The following is an 11,842-nucleotide window of genomic DNA, read 5'->3' as shown; positions in this document are numbered from 1 at the left end:
TATTACAGAATTGTTTGATTTAATCACAAAATAAGTCATAGATCAAGTAAATTCTACTTTTGCTAGTACTTTATTGACTTTTGGTTGCGATTTTACAATGTTAATTTTATTTCCAAGGAATGTAGAGGAATGACACAATTTGGGCATCAATCAGTAATAAAATAGCAGTGGTGGTCCCTGAAACAGTGTCTAAATAGAGCGAGCAGAGTTTGATGGTGACTGAGGTCCAGAAAGTAATTGTATCTATCTGAAATATTTAATCACTTTCGTCTACAATATAATTAAACAGAGCCAAACAATTTTCAGCTGTAACGTGATAAGTCTCGTGGTATCATTATACATACTGAGATTGGAAAAAAGAGATATGTGGGATATTTGGCATGAACAGGCAGACGGAAAGCCTATATTGAACGGGGCAGGGCTGTTGTCACTGATAAGAAAGATAAAATATATGTGGTTGTGTCCGCAATGGCTTCTTCTCTTGGTTGCAAGCCTGTGCTGTGCTTTGGCAAAAATCTGTCTTCAGCTAAAAACCTTGAGATATTCGCATACTTTGATAATACCTTTTATTTTATGATTTGAACGAAATTAATAATAAAGAATGCAAGAACATAAAATGTAATAACAAAACATGTGTAAATAAGAACTACTTTTACACAACGACATCCATGGTGTCTTTGATCTCGTTGCCCCACTCACGGGCCATGATCATGATTTCGTTCATGCTCAATTTAGGCCCAATCAGAGGGTTCAGCTGTGTCATGTAACAGCACAGCCAACTGCAATGACAATTAAGGTACGACATTAACATTTAGCAAATGGTTGAGCTAATCAAATACTTACAACAGCCAGCATGTTGTTGCGGTCAGCATAAGGCAGCATTGAGTCACTCTGAAAAACATAAGACTACATGTTGCTCACTGTGTTTGCTTTGGTTTATGCCAAGTACTCACCCTTTGTTTGGGCCACGAGCAAAGAACGGGCAGATGATTCCAATGAATCCCCAAATGCAGGTGATAATAAGGGGAGGCACGTAGTCGGGAACAGCCATTTTGAAGTCTAGCCAAGCTATTTAATCGAATGGAATGAAAACTATAAAATAAGGCACGAAAGTCTGATCGCAAAGTTTTTTTCGAGGCAATGGAATATCACATGACAGATGTTACTTGTGACCGCGAAATTATCGATAAAATATACCGCCTGGGCCTCGTAAATATACCGAAATATACCGTCGCATCTTCAAAATATACCGGAAATATACCGTAGTCTTAAATTAGATTCCTCGATTTTGATGTTCTATTTGATATTACTAGCTTGCAAAGATTTTCACCACTGAAACAATAATTTAAACCGATTGAAGAATCAATTTTGCCTATTATAAATACTCATTTTATTGGATTGTATACCTTACTACCTTATATTTTACAAGTTTGTATTTGAGTTTTTCATTCAAATCACATATCGATAAAATACCCTGGAAAACCCCTAGAAAGCTACCAATATATATATAAATATAAATTATAATGTTCCAAGGATAACAAACTCAACTTTGATTAAAAAGTTTGTGTGTGTGACACAGTTATATTATCTGCTTCTTAGCTTAAAATGTTAAAAATCCGATCATCCCTGCGATGATTTAAAAAAAAGAAAAAAAACATTTGTAAATAGAGGTGTTATAGGTGGGTTAAGTTAGTATTTTCCTGGGTATATTCACTAAATTATAAAGAATATTTTGGTATATTTCTGAGCTTCAGAGGTGTATTTCGATCGATAAATCCACAGTCACACTAAACCAATATTAACCCGATTTTTCGACCGTGCTTGCAAAAAAATAAAAACAATTAAAAATGTTCCAAAACAGCGCTGCTCGTCTCTTGGTTCCAGCCATCCGTAGCGCCATGCAGAGCCGGTGCCAATCCGTGGTTTCAGGCCCACCAACCCAGCACATCTCAAAGGCTGTAAGTACTCGTTCAGCTGGTTGCATAACTAGAATGTCTCGTAAAGAAAATGTGCATACAATATGAATAATACTTTATGCTTGCAGGAGAAAGTGATTCTTGGCGGTGGCATGTGCGCAGCGGCCCTGTTTATTCCCGGCTGGGTTCTGTATCACATCCGTGACTACAAGGGCGAGAAGTAAAGCGATGATCTAATAATTCCCCAACATCTTTGAAGTCTAGTATCAATATATTAATGGTGCTCCTGTGCAACATGAATAAAGGAATATAGATTGAAGTTAAACGTGAATTTTTATAGTCCATGTCGGAATTATGTTGTAAACGGTCGTTAAATTGGATGTAAGCTTTATTCGGTTAATCCTTTTCTTTTTATCGATTTACCAGAAGTCTCAGAAGCTCATACATTGTATGTATGCATGTGTTTTTGTCCATACTGTTCTGTCCATGCATACAATTCAGAAATAACAGTTATATGGTCCCCAAGCCAGAGAAGTCTTCAGAGTAAATAAACAATGAACAATCCGTTCATTCTTGCGTACTTTTTGTGTATTTAAGTATGTAAGATATATTTTCACTTGAATCGTAATTTAACAAGCTTTCGAATGGTTTTAATGCGCAGAGAAACTTATGAAATTTAATTGTGTTAAAGAAAGGTGTGTTTGTGTTTACTTCTTTTGGTTGTCCTTTTCCTCATTCTTTTTATCCTTGTCCTTGTTCAGTGAGCCAACAGCATCGCGCACTGCCTCGGACTGGGGATCTACCCCAGGAAGATTCTCTAGTACACTCTGCAGAAAGGCCGGGTCGCCAATAACCTCCGAATAGTCCTCATCCACATCCATGGGTGCGTTGGCTTCATCAGTTTTGGGACGCTTCGCTTGCTGGGTGACACTATCATCTGGAGCATCTTGCATGGACATTTGCATGGCAAAGGCAATCTGTTCCTCTTCGGTCATGTTGGCAAAGTCTGGCAAGTTGTCTTCCGGGGTCTCAGTGGACAGGGCCAGGGCCCGCTGCAACATAGCTTCCTCTGTATTGGCCTCGGCGTTTCCTGCGCCGCTCTCAGCTATGGGCTGCCCCGAGGTGGCAGTAGCATCGGCTCCAGCTGGTGCAGTGCTATCAGCATTGGCCCGACGTTGATCACTCTCCTGGCGTTGGCGTTGCTCCTCCATTGACACACGCAAGGCCAGAGCCAGTTCCGGATCTTCGTTGGGATCAACTCCGAACTCAAACACGTTTCCTCCCAAGCCAGCTCCACCCAATCCATCTTCGCCCTGAATAATCGGTGACGACAGCAGTGCGTCGGACAGAGCAGATCCCCGAGGAACACTAACCAAGTGCGATCCAGTGCCGTCCTTGCCGTTCAGTGCATTGATGAAAGCAGTCAGCGTCTCGTTGTTGTTGCCATGATCGCCGAAGCTAACAATGTCAACATTCACCTTCTCTTTCTTGAGGCGTTTAGCTTGCTTCACAAGGTCTCCTTCTTCGTGGCAAATGGGCGAGCCAACAAAGACGACAATGCGCATTTTGTGGTTCTTGCCTTGACGATGCTTCAACACCAAATGGGCAATGCGTATTCCGGTCAGAAGGTTTATCTCACCCTTTGGCTGGATGAGATGCATTTTAGAGAAAATTCGTCCCACATCGCTGGTCAGCGTGGCCAGCACTTCCACGGTACTTATAAGTTGATAAAGAAATCATTAACAAATGCTGTTTAAACCATGGACCACACAATACTCACTTGGACAGCGTCATTAGTCCCACATTATTCTCGGGATTGGATCTCAGTTTGGTCAAACAAACAAGATTGATTCCATCTTTTTGGACGTTCAGACGGGTGGGGAAATAATCCCCATTGCGCTGGTAGTCGCTGTTATCAAAACTGAAAATACAAACAGGCATGTAGTTGCGTTAGTCCGTCAGAGTTCTGCATATGATTTATTAATTTATAAACATTATTTACCATATCATAGTACTTTCAAGAACCATTTTCGTATTTTTTGCTTGTCACTTTGCCGACCAGTGTGGCCGTCGATTTATCAATCAAAAATACCCGTCTGAACTTCAAAATGGTCACTCTAACACTTTCATACACAGGGCTGCTACGTTCACAAATATTTTTATTGAGGGGACTCGGTGTGTTTCAAGTAGAACAGTGGAATGAGTCAGTCACATTAAAAATTAAAAAACAATGATAGGACAAATAGTACAACAACATATAGAAATTCGGCGATAAAGATAACGCTAAATCCAATCATAAGGCTCATGATGCCCCCAGTTAAAGCTAAGAGAGGAATGCACAGACTTAAGTAATTGCAAATTAGATATTTTTTTAGGCACTCACACATATATTCAGTTGTTCCGGTGTACGAAGTCCTCACATTGCTTCTAAAATAATTTTCTGAGAAGTAAAAGTTGACCACTGCCAAATTTTTTCGGATATAATCGTTTGACAAATTCTTTAAATAATCACTCTGGGCTTTCAGGTCCTGTTGGCTAAAAGGTGTGGTGAAAGCCTCAGGAAAGAAAGTCAGATCATGGCAGCTGGTCAGGCACAAGTCTTTGCACTTAGAGCTTTCCTCGTCAAAGATTTGTAGTTCCGCATTGTTCCAGCAATCAAACTGAGCCGCCTCACAAACCGTGGCATTGGAAAACACCAAGGGAAGATAATAGGGAATACAATCACACCGTCGCAGGAAGAACAATGCATCGCATTCAGATTCGCAGTTGCGTCGCGTGTAATAACGGTAAAAGTAAAGTTCTTCTTCATCACTAAAAATGCATTGCCGTTTTGTTCGATGGATGTTACGAATATTGGGCAGGGCCTCAAAGCTGCGCGCAATTATACTAAACGTTGTCTGATGCCCGATCATTATTGGTAGTCCAGATTCTTTCATACGTGGTTGATCGATTGGGTTATACAAAAGGACCTTAAAAATATGATTTATAAACATGCGGATACAGTGTAGTCTTCGAACAGCGAACCTTGAATCCCTGTCCATTTGTGGAGGAACAAAAATAATCATCTACATGACCATTGAGTATTATTTGTAGGCCCATGGCAATGCCAATGCCAACACCTGGTCGTGGATAATAGCTGGACGGTAGCTTCTGTGGGTAGCCAGATATCGGATTCCAATCCACTGCAATGTCTGCGAACCTATTCGTCGAGGTGTAGTCCCGAATGTAAGTTGACCTTTAAAATAAAATATATTTTAATTGCCAACTTTCCTGCCCTTTAAAGACTTACCTGAACTTGTATAAATAATAGGGATGCAACAAATTGAAAACACAGCACAAGCCCTCATCTACAAAGATTTCTCTGAAGATATCAGTGCAGGGCAACTTTTTCTTATGAAACGTGCATGAGACTATCAAATCTTCGCATCTCTCAGAAACATCAAGTATAAAGTTTGGGAACGTTTCGTTTTTATAGCGATGATTAGATTCTGGAGAATTTCCATAAGCATTCTCCTTATAACAAGTTTTCTGCAGCATGGAATATCCTAGCGAACCACTGAAATTATTTGTATTATCTCTCTGGTACTTATGTAGATATGCATTTTGGGTTTACTTACGGCATTAAGTCTTCTACTTTTGATTTCTTTGCCTGATTCATATTACAAACTGTTATGGCAGGAAATGGAATCTCACTAATCGGAGTCATCGTTGAACTAATTCCAATAATCACTGGTGTGTCCTCCCATTTGACAAAAACACGAACCGCTAGATTTACAGCCACGTAAATAAGCGAAGCAAAAATCGAAATAAAGTATAGCTTTATCCACCATGGAAAATGTCTATCGCCGACTACGTATTTTAGCAACTCCAGTGATGTATTTCTTAGAAATATCTGTCTTCGTTTTTCACTATTCCTGCGAAGTTTTTCTTGCACTCTACTCAGGAACTGCATGGCTGTGGATGTTTTTGAGACTGCGGCTCTCCTGCAAGCCTCCCGGATTTATGCACAAAGCGTTTCAATCTAATATCATTAAGGCTTTACCTTGTAATGAAACATAGTAATTAAGCCACATCAATTAGCATAATTGTCTGAAATAACTAATTAGTTTTGTTCCCTAACTTAAATGACACCCAAATTAAATTCAAATGTCTAGGGGGAATATCCATTCGTCTTCCAATTCAAACACTTTATTTTGGCGTGGTTATGAGCAAAGTTTTGTTCGGTGATCGAATTGTTTCTTTTATTCTTTGTAATATTTATTTGTTTCATTACTGTTTTACAAATTTGTTAAATATTTTTAATCTAATATAGGTACAACTTCAGCCAGATTGGGATTCTTTATTTTGTTTTGAACAATTTTTTAAAACGGGAAATGGCACAATTAGTATATTTGATTAAAGGCTTGTTTTGTTTCATAAATACCTTTAAGATATTTTATTCATTATTTTGTGAAAACGAACCTGCGATTTGTTGGTTTTTTGCTTTTGTTTGCAATACCTTAAAATTGTAAGCTAGCGATTTCAAAAAGGTCTTTTGATTTAGAGTTTACGCCGTCTATTTATGGTAATCTTTAAACTATTTCGAAAGTATAGAGAAAATATCACTGCTGGATACATGCATAGATGTATAAAAATATATATTTTAATTGTATCATCGGAAAGAACTGAAAATTGTATTAACGTAAATAGGCGGTTATTAAATATCACTAATTCTACGGTTCGTACTCATTATGTTTTAATGAGAGTTAGGCCCCGTCAGCAGCATACAAATTGTTGTGAAAACGTATGTGTTCAACTTAACAAGAACATGTTGTACAGGTGTGTTGAGTTTTTTACTTTTGAGGATCTTAATTTCGGCCAATATTTAAACAAAAATTATATTGGAAACAAGAGGCTCTAAAGAGAGGTTTGGTTTTGTTTTCATTTTTTGTTTTGTGAGACATCAAGCATTTTTCAAGCTGATTTGTACATTTTGTTTTGAGGGGTTGACAATCGAATGTCTGCTTTTAAAATATATTTATACAGTGTTACCAATTATTCATATAACATTTATAATTTGTAACTGTCACGGATGAGTCATTTTCCCAGTCATATATAATCCTATAATATGTATTGATCTTTTATAGAAATAAATTATTATCGCTTTTTGTTTTCTTTTGCTTTTGCTTTTTTTTTTGTAGTTTTAAATGTTGAACATGTTTGGTTTATATGGTAATTTCCTTCTTTCACTTATTTTCTGTGTACAGTAACATATTTATCATTAAAAACAAAACACTTTAAGGAGGTACATTTCGAAAGTATAGGCTTAAAATCATATTACAATATATGTGAGGGCATTTTCTTTCTAACCTTCTGTCGGGGGTTATTACAGTACGTGGAACTTGTGGAAACGTTTAAAAATGTATACTGAATTACAGGTATTATGCAACAGTAATACTTTAACACAAAACTATAATCATAACAGTAACAAAAGTTTATTGATTATTGATTGACGAAAAAGGCAATGCTTATGTATGCAGTTTTGATACAATTTATCGGCACAACATCAGAAATTTAAGGTTTTCAATTACCGGACACCGCATTTTACATGTTTGCTGTTGCTATATGTTTTTTGTTATGTGCGCTTCACTTAGGTTATCGTTATTAAACTTCAAAAAGTAATGAGTGGAAACCCGATTAAAGAATGTTTGTATTTTGTTATCTTTACAATTCAGTCTGAAAGGCATAGTTTGTTTACACATTTGATATCACCTATTTTGAAAAATCTATTTGTTTACTTATTTTATTATCTCTAAAATTGTGTATACATAGGTAATGATATATCATTGATCTTTAAGGTTTAATGGTGGTAACCACTTGTTGGATGGTATTAAATATAATTTAATTTAATACAGTACGGAAAAGTTGCTGAAAATTTCGTTGCGTTAAGTGGAGAATAAATATTTCTTCTTAAATATATAAACCTAAATTTTGGTACCCAAATACATGTGAGTTTTTGTGTTGGTTTAAATTTTGCCTTCGGTATTTGGTTCTGTATCATTTATATGTATGTAATATATCGCGAATATTGATTAGGTTATATCTGGGACTGTATATCGAACATTTTGTTTCGTTGCGGGTCTACAGTTGCTGCATGTTTTTGTATTTTTTTTGTGTGTGTTTTCTATTGTTTTATTCTTCTTTAGATGCTTACTCATCATCGGAGACATCTGAAGATTCACTTATATCACTTGAAAATGTCTCCAGCCAATGATAGTCACGTCTATCAACGTAGTCCCAAAGATAAATCTATTAAAAATATAATTAATCAGTAATGTCATTAATAATAGATACTTTTGCAGATACTCACATCGAGTAAATCGATTATTTCGTTTTGGCCCTGTAACTTTCGAGTACGCTTTGGCAAGCCCACATCAACGATATCCCCATTAGGCAGGGCATGTTTGTAAAAGCACTTGTTTCCAAATGGACACTTTCCCGCGCCTTTATTGAAGTATTTACAATCCTTGGCTCCCAAGGCAGCACGGTAATCGTTGAGAAGCTTATCCTTTTCTTCCTTTGTCTCCACCCAAAACGCACTGGGGCAGACAAAGTCTGAACAAACGCGACATTCAGGGCAAGCACTAAAATGAATTACAAATATTGCATGTACAGGCAACTCTATACTCAAGTTTTCCATTCAATCGATGGGTCCCATTGCCAGACTCCATTTTCGATTAAATATCTGTGTACTCACCGCGTTATTTTATGCTCAAACTGTTTGGCCTGGCGCCATTTGCGAATGCATTCCAAACAAAAGATATGGTTGCAGTTGGGCAGGATGCCGAATCTTTTCTCACGACCAGCCTTCTCCATGATTGTGTCGAAGCATATGCCACAGGTCTTGTCCTTGGAGCGAGCGATCGCAAAGGAGAGCTCCATGGCCTGTTCATGCTGTTGAAGGCACTCGCGGTTGTGCTTTTTGCGTTGAGCTTGATCCGTGGGATGCAGGCAATACTGGTCGCACATTTCGCACAGCTCCATGTGTATACGATAGGGGCAATACTCGCCATAAGGACACGGACTTTCATATGGACAAACCTCGTCCAATGATGCGGGTTCGCAATTTCTCACGTCGATCTGGGGCAACGACGGGCCTCCTACGACTTCGGCCCATGAGATTGGGTTTTCAAGGGCCACACTTCCAGAAGCTGACTCCTCCTCCTCGTTCTGGACCAGCACGCGCTTCTGGCTAGGCACAAATATCGGGGCATTTGCCCAATTACGTTGGCTGACGCTGATGCTGGTGCTAGTGCTTGGCTTAATGCACTCAGCATTGTCTGTTGTTTGCTCCGCACATTCGGGACGGCCACGATCATGAGAGAAACGACAGAGTTCTCCAAAACGACAAATGCCGCGCAGATAGAAGCGGCATATCGTTTGACTCCGCCCAAGTGCCATGTTGGTAATGGCTGGATCGCTGCTGGCGACGGCACTCGCACTCATTTTGCTATGTACGTATTACAAATGCAAAAGGTTTGATATTACAAATCTGACAATTCTCAACGATGACCTAAAAATAAAAGCATTATATAAATTGTAAACTTCGTTCGACTTTGCAAAGTTAAAACATTCGCATAATGACACCATACATGCATGAATGTGCATGCAAGCACAAACACAATTAATCATGTCCGTATGTATGTATGTATGTTTAGATGCGTGCAAGTCCATGCATGTAGACTTTTGGCTGACTGATGAAATGATGCGCACAACTGGCGAGCTCGCTGGTTAAGTTATTAGCGTACAAAGTCAATAAATGTTAATTGCTCATAGCTACGCACATCAAATTGCACTTCTGCGAACGCAGAACCCTGTGCATCGTTATTACTCGATGTAACTATGTACGCACGATGTAGACGTCTATGTGGAGGCATGCACGTTCGTATAGGCAAAGCCAATGTTGTCTTCAGAAACATGTGTGTATATATAATAACACAGGTTTCAGTTCACCATGAGGTTAAGTTGACCTTTACGCATAGCTTAGATTTATTTAATGCCAAGAACACTTACTATTGTTAACTTTTTTTCGTTTTATGCGCACCTTGAAAATAATCACATTTTTTTCATTGCTGTTGCAGTGTGACCAAAGTGTGTACTCTAATGAGGGGTACTTCCACAAAAAATATTATGGGTCGTTAAATTATAAAACAAAATATACCGAAAATCAGAACATTCTCGTTAGGTTTTATTGAAATAAATCTGGCATAGCAAGTGTATAATTTCTAAACAGAATCACTAGCATTGTTAATTTTTTTTAAATTTTATCGCTACAGCGAAATTGGTTGCAGACGATGAGTCCGCATTGACCAGGTACAAATGTTACTAAAAATTTTGAACTCAAAAAAGAGTTGTTTGCCGAACGAACACTAAAAATATGTGTTAATTTATTTTATGTTGATACTGCGTTCCATTTCATTAGAGAGTTTTCACCAACTGGCCACACTTACAATCTGACGATTAAAATAACAAAACCGGCTATATTGATTTCGATTTCCAAAACAGGAACAATATTATGATTGGGGGAAAGTTATCTGTGTGTGTAAACTGTGGACACAGAGTGCGTGAATTATTCAAGAAATATAGCAACACTCTAAAAACTACCAACTGCGTAAGCTGACAAAGGAACCTTTTAGCTTTGTTATCAATTTAAGTCAACTTCCACTTCCACAGGAGAAATGCCATCATGTCACAGATAAATATATCGAGTTTGAGGAATTTATCATCCTAATAGATGCACTTCTTTTGGATTCGTGTGCATTTCGCCATATAATATATAATGGCGACTTTAAGGTGAGGTTTCTACGACGAAGCTTAACGATTTTGATGTTTGTTTATTTGATATTTCCCAATCTATGCTGTTCTAGCTGTATTGGAAAGTCTCTCTGGTGGTATTGCTCTTAGAGTCGTTTGCACTGTGCCGCCAAAAGCTTAGCGATCCCGCCAATGATGCCTTAAACGTCCACGAGAAGGGGTTCTACACGTACACGCTGCATAACTTAGGTGGTAAGTGCTAAGGATTTTAGATATTCCACATTCCAATTGCTTTAATCTATATCTTTTACAGACTATCTACTTATAACCTGCTTTCTACTGCTGCTTACAGCAGCACTTGGCAATGATCAGATCAAGGAAATGGGTGTTCGTCATTTTACCTTGACCATAATCAAGGTCGTCGTCATTTCCAACTTGTCCAAGTTTTTCCTGCTGCCTATTTTGGTGTGGCGCAATAATACGACAGTGTTTGGACGTAGTGTACACTATGTGTTGGTCATGGGCCACCATCTTTGCTCGCTGGTTCTTGCCTACGAGGCAGTTGGATCTGTCAAGAGTCGCCTTCGATGGCTTTCCATTACACTGGTCATACTTGCATTTGTCCTAAAAGAATACATCAGACATTATGCTGCATTCCAACTGCAATTAAATTTAACGTAACGTTTAAATATATTTTAGTTGGATACCAAAAAATGCCTCCCGAGAGGTTTGTGCCTCAAGTTTTGGGTTCGCATAAATCTGTGTATGTGATAATAAATATTTAAAAAGGTATTCATAACTGAGTGTTCGTCGAGTCGAGTTGCAAAACTGATCCAGCTAGAAGAGATTCGCGTAAGAGATAACTTTTAGCTTTCATAGACATTAATATTCTGCTTTTGGGGCACTCCCACATCAAATTGTTATCTCTAAAGCCCATTCTTGTGCTTCCAAGATCTCCCACATGAATGATGCATATTGAATAATGATTTTTTTTTCGTGCTACCCTCTAAATGGACACAAGACACAATTGTTTGTTAGACGAAAGCAAGGGGTATATCATTATATTATAATTCTTTAAAGAAAATTCCACTATTAAAAACATATATAGAACTATTTTTATTGTTTTGTAGGGG

General features: G+C 38.1%; 6 protein-coding genes across 7 annotated transcripts; 2 read left to right on the top strand and 4 right to left on the bottom strand.

Annotated features, from left to right (window-relative positions):
• Positions 1-540: 540 nt before the first annotated feature.
• LOC117589453 (V-type proton ATPase subunit e 2) lies at positions 541-1,157 on the bottom strand. The gene is made up of 3 exons (XM_034281403.1): positions 954-1,157; positions 844-891; positions 541-779 (listed from the first exon to the last, which is right to left on the bottom strand). Exons 1-3 carry the CDS (start codon positions 1,049-1,051, stop codon positions 653-655), a joined length of 273 nt encoding a protein of 90 aa, XP_034137294.1. The 5' UTR covers positions 1,052-1,157; the 3' UTR covers positions 541-652.
• Positions 1,158-1,788: 631 nt separating this feature from the next.
• On the top strand, positions 1,789-2,241 carry LOC117589176. Its single transcript, XM_034280895.1, has 2 exons — positions 1,789-1,958; positions 2,045-2,241. The coding sequence occupies exons 1-2, from the start codon at positions 1,848-1,850 to the stop codon at positions 2,138-2,140; spliced, it is 207 nt and encodes a 68-aa protein (XP_034136786.1). The 5' UTR covers positions 1,789-1,847; the 3' UTR covers positions 2,141-2,241.
• A 266-nt stretch (positions 2,242-2,507) lies between these two features.
• LOC117589175 (26S proteasome non-ATPase regulatory subunit 4) lies at positions 2,508-4,042 on the bottom strand. Its single transcript, XM_034280894.1, has 3 exons — positions 3,919-4,042; positions 3,697-3,837; positions 2,508-3,632 (listed from the first exon to the last, which is right to left on the bottom strand). Exons 1-3 carry the CDS (start codon positions 3,942-3,944, stop codon positions 2,624-2,626), a joined length of 1,176 nt encoding a protein of 391 aa, XP_034136785.1. The 5' UTR covers positions 3,945-4,042; the 3' UTR covers positions 2,508-2,623.
• Positions 4,043-4,095: 53 nt separating this feature from the next.
• Positions 4,096-5,868, bottom strand: LOC117589285 (pickpocket protein 28). The gene is made up of 5 exons (XM_034281076.1): positions 5,534-5,868; positions 5,206-5,472; positions 4,941-5,151; positions 4,300-4,885; positions 4,096-4,239 (listed from the first exon to the last, which is right to left on the bottom strand). The coding sequence occupies exons 1-5, from the start codon at positions 5,866-5,868 to the stop codon at positions 4,130-4,132; spliced, it is 1,509 nt and encodes a 502-aa protein (XP_034136967.1). The 3' UTR covers positions 4,096-4,129.
• A 2,003-nt stretch (positions 5,869-7,871) lies between these two features.
• LOC117589095 (probable E3 ubiquitin-protein ligase makorin-1) lies at positions 7,872-10,070 on the bottom strand. 2 transcript variants are annotated; one of them, XM_034280732.1, is made up of 4 exons: positions 9,969-10,070; positions 8,653-9,468; positions 8,266-8,539; positions 7,872-8,204 (listed from the first exon to the last, which is right to left on the bottom strand). In XM_034280732.1, the coding sequence occupies exons 2-4, from the start codon at positions 9,399-9,401 to the stop codon at positions 8,106-8,108; spliced, it is 1,122 nt and encodes a 373-aa protein (XP_034136623.1). In that variant the 5' UTR covers positions 9,402-9,468; positions 9,969-10,070; the 3' UTR covers positions 7,872-8,105. The 2 variants fall into 2 exon arrangements, with proteins under 2 accessions (XP_034136623.1, XP_034136624.1); XM_034280733.1 differs by having other exon boundaries at positions 10,000-10,035.
• Positions 10,071-10,402: 332 nt separating this feature from the next.
• On the top strand, positions 10,403-11,822 carry LOC117589017 (protein ARV 2). Its single transcript, XM_034280642.1, has 4 exons — positions 10,403-10,566; positions 10,629-10,748; positions 10,823-10,961; positions 11,023-11,822. Exons 1-4 carry the CDS (start codon positions 10,471-10,473, stop codon positions 11,388-11,390), a joined length of 723 nt encoding a protein of 240 aa, XP_034136533.1. The 5' UTR covers positions 10,403-10,470; the 3' UTR covers positions 11,391-11,822.
• Positions 11,823-11,842: the final 20 nt, after the last annotated feature.

Source organism: Drosophila guanche, unplaced genomic scaffold, assembly GCF_900245975.1.
Source record: "Drosophila guanche unplaced genomic scaffold, DGUA_6, whole genome shotgun sequence".
Classification (NCBI taxonomy): domain Eukaryota; kingdom Metazoa; phylum Arthropoda; class Insecta; order Diptera; family Drosophilidae; genus Drosophila; species Drosophila guanche.
The sequence above is the reverse complement of the archived record's forward strand: the minus strand, read 5'-3'. Positions and strand labels throughout refer to the sequence as shown.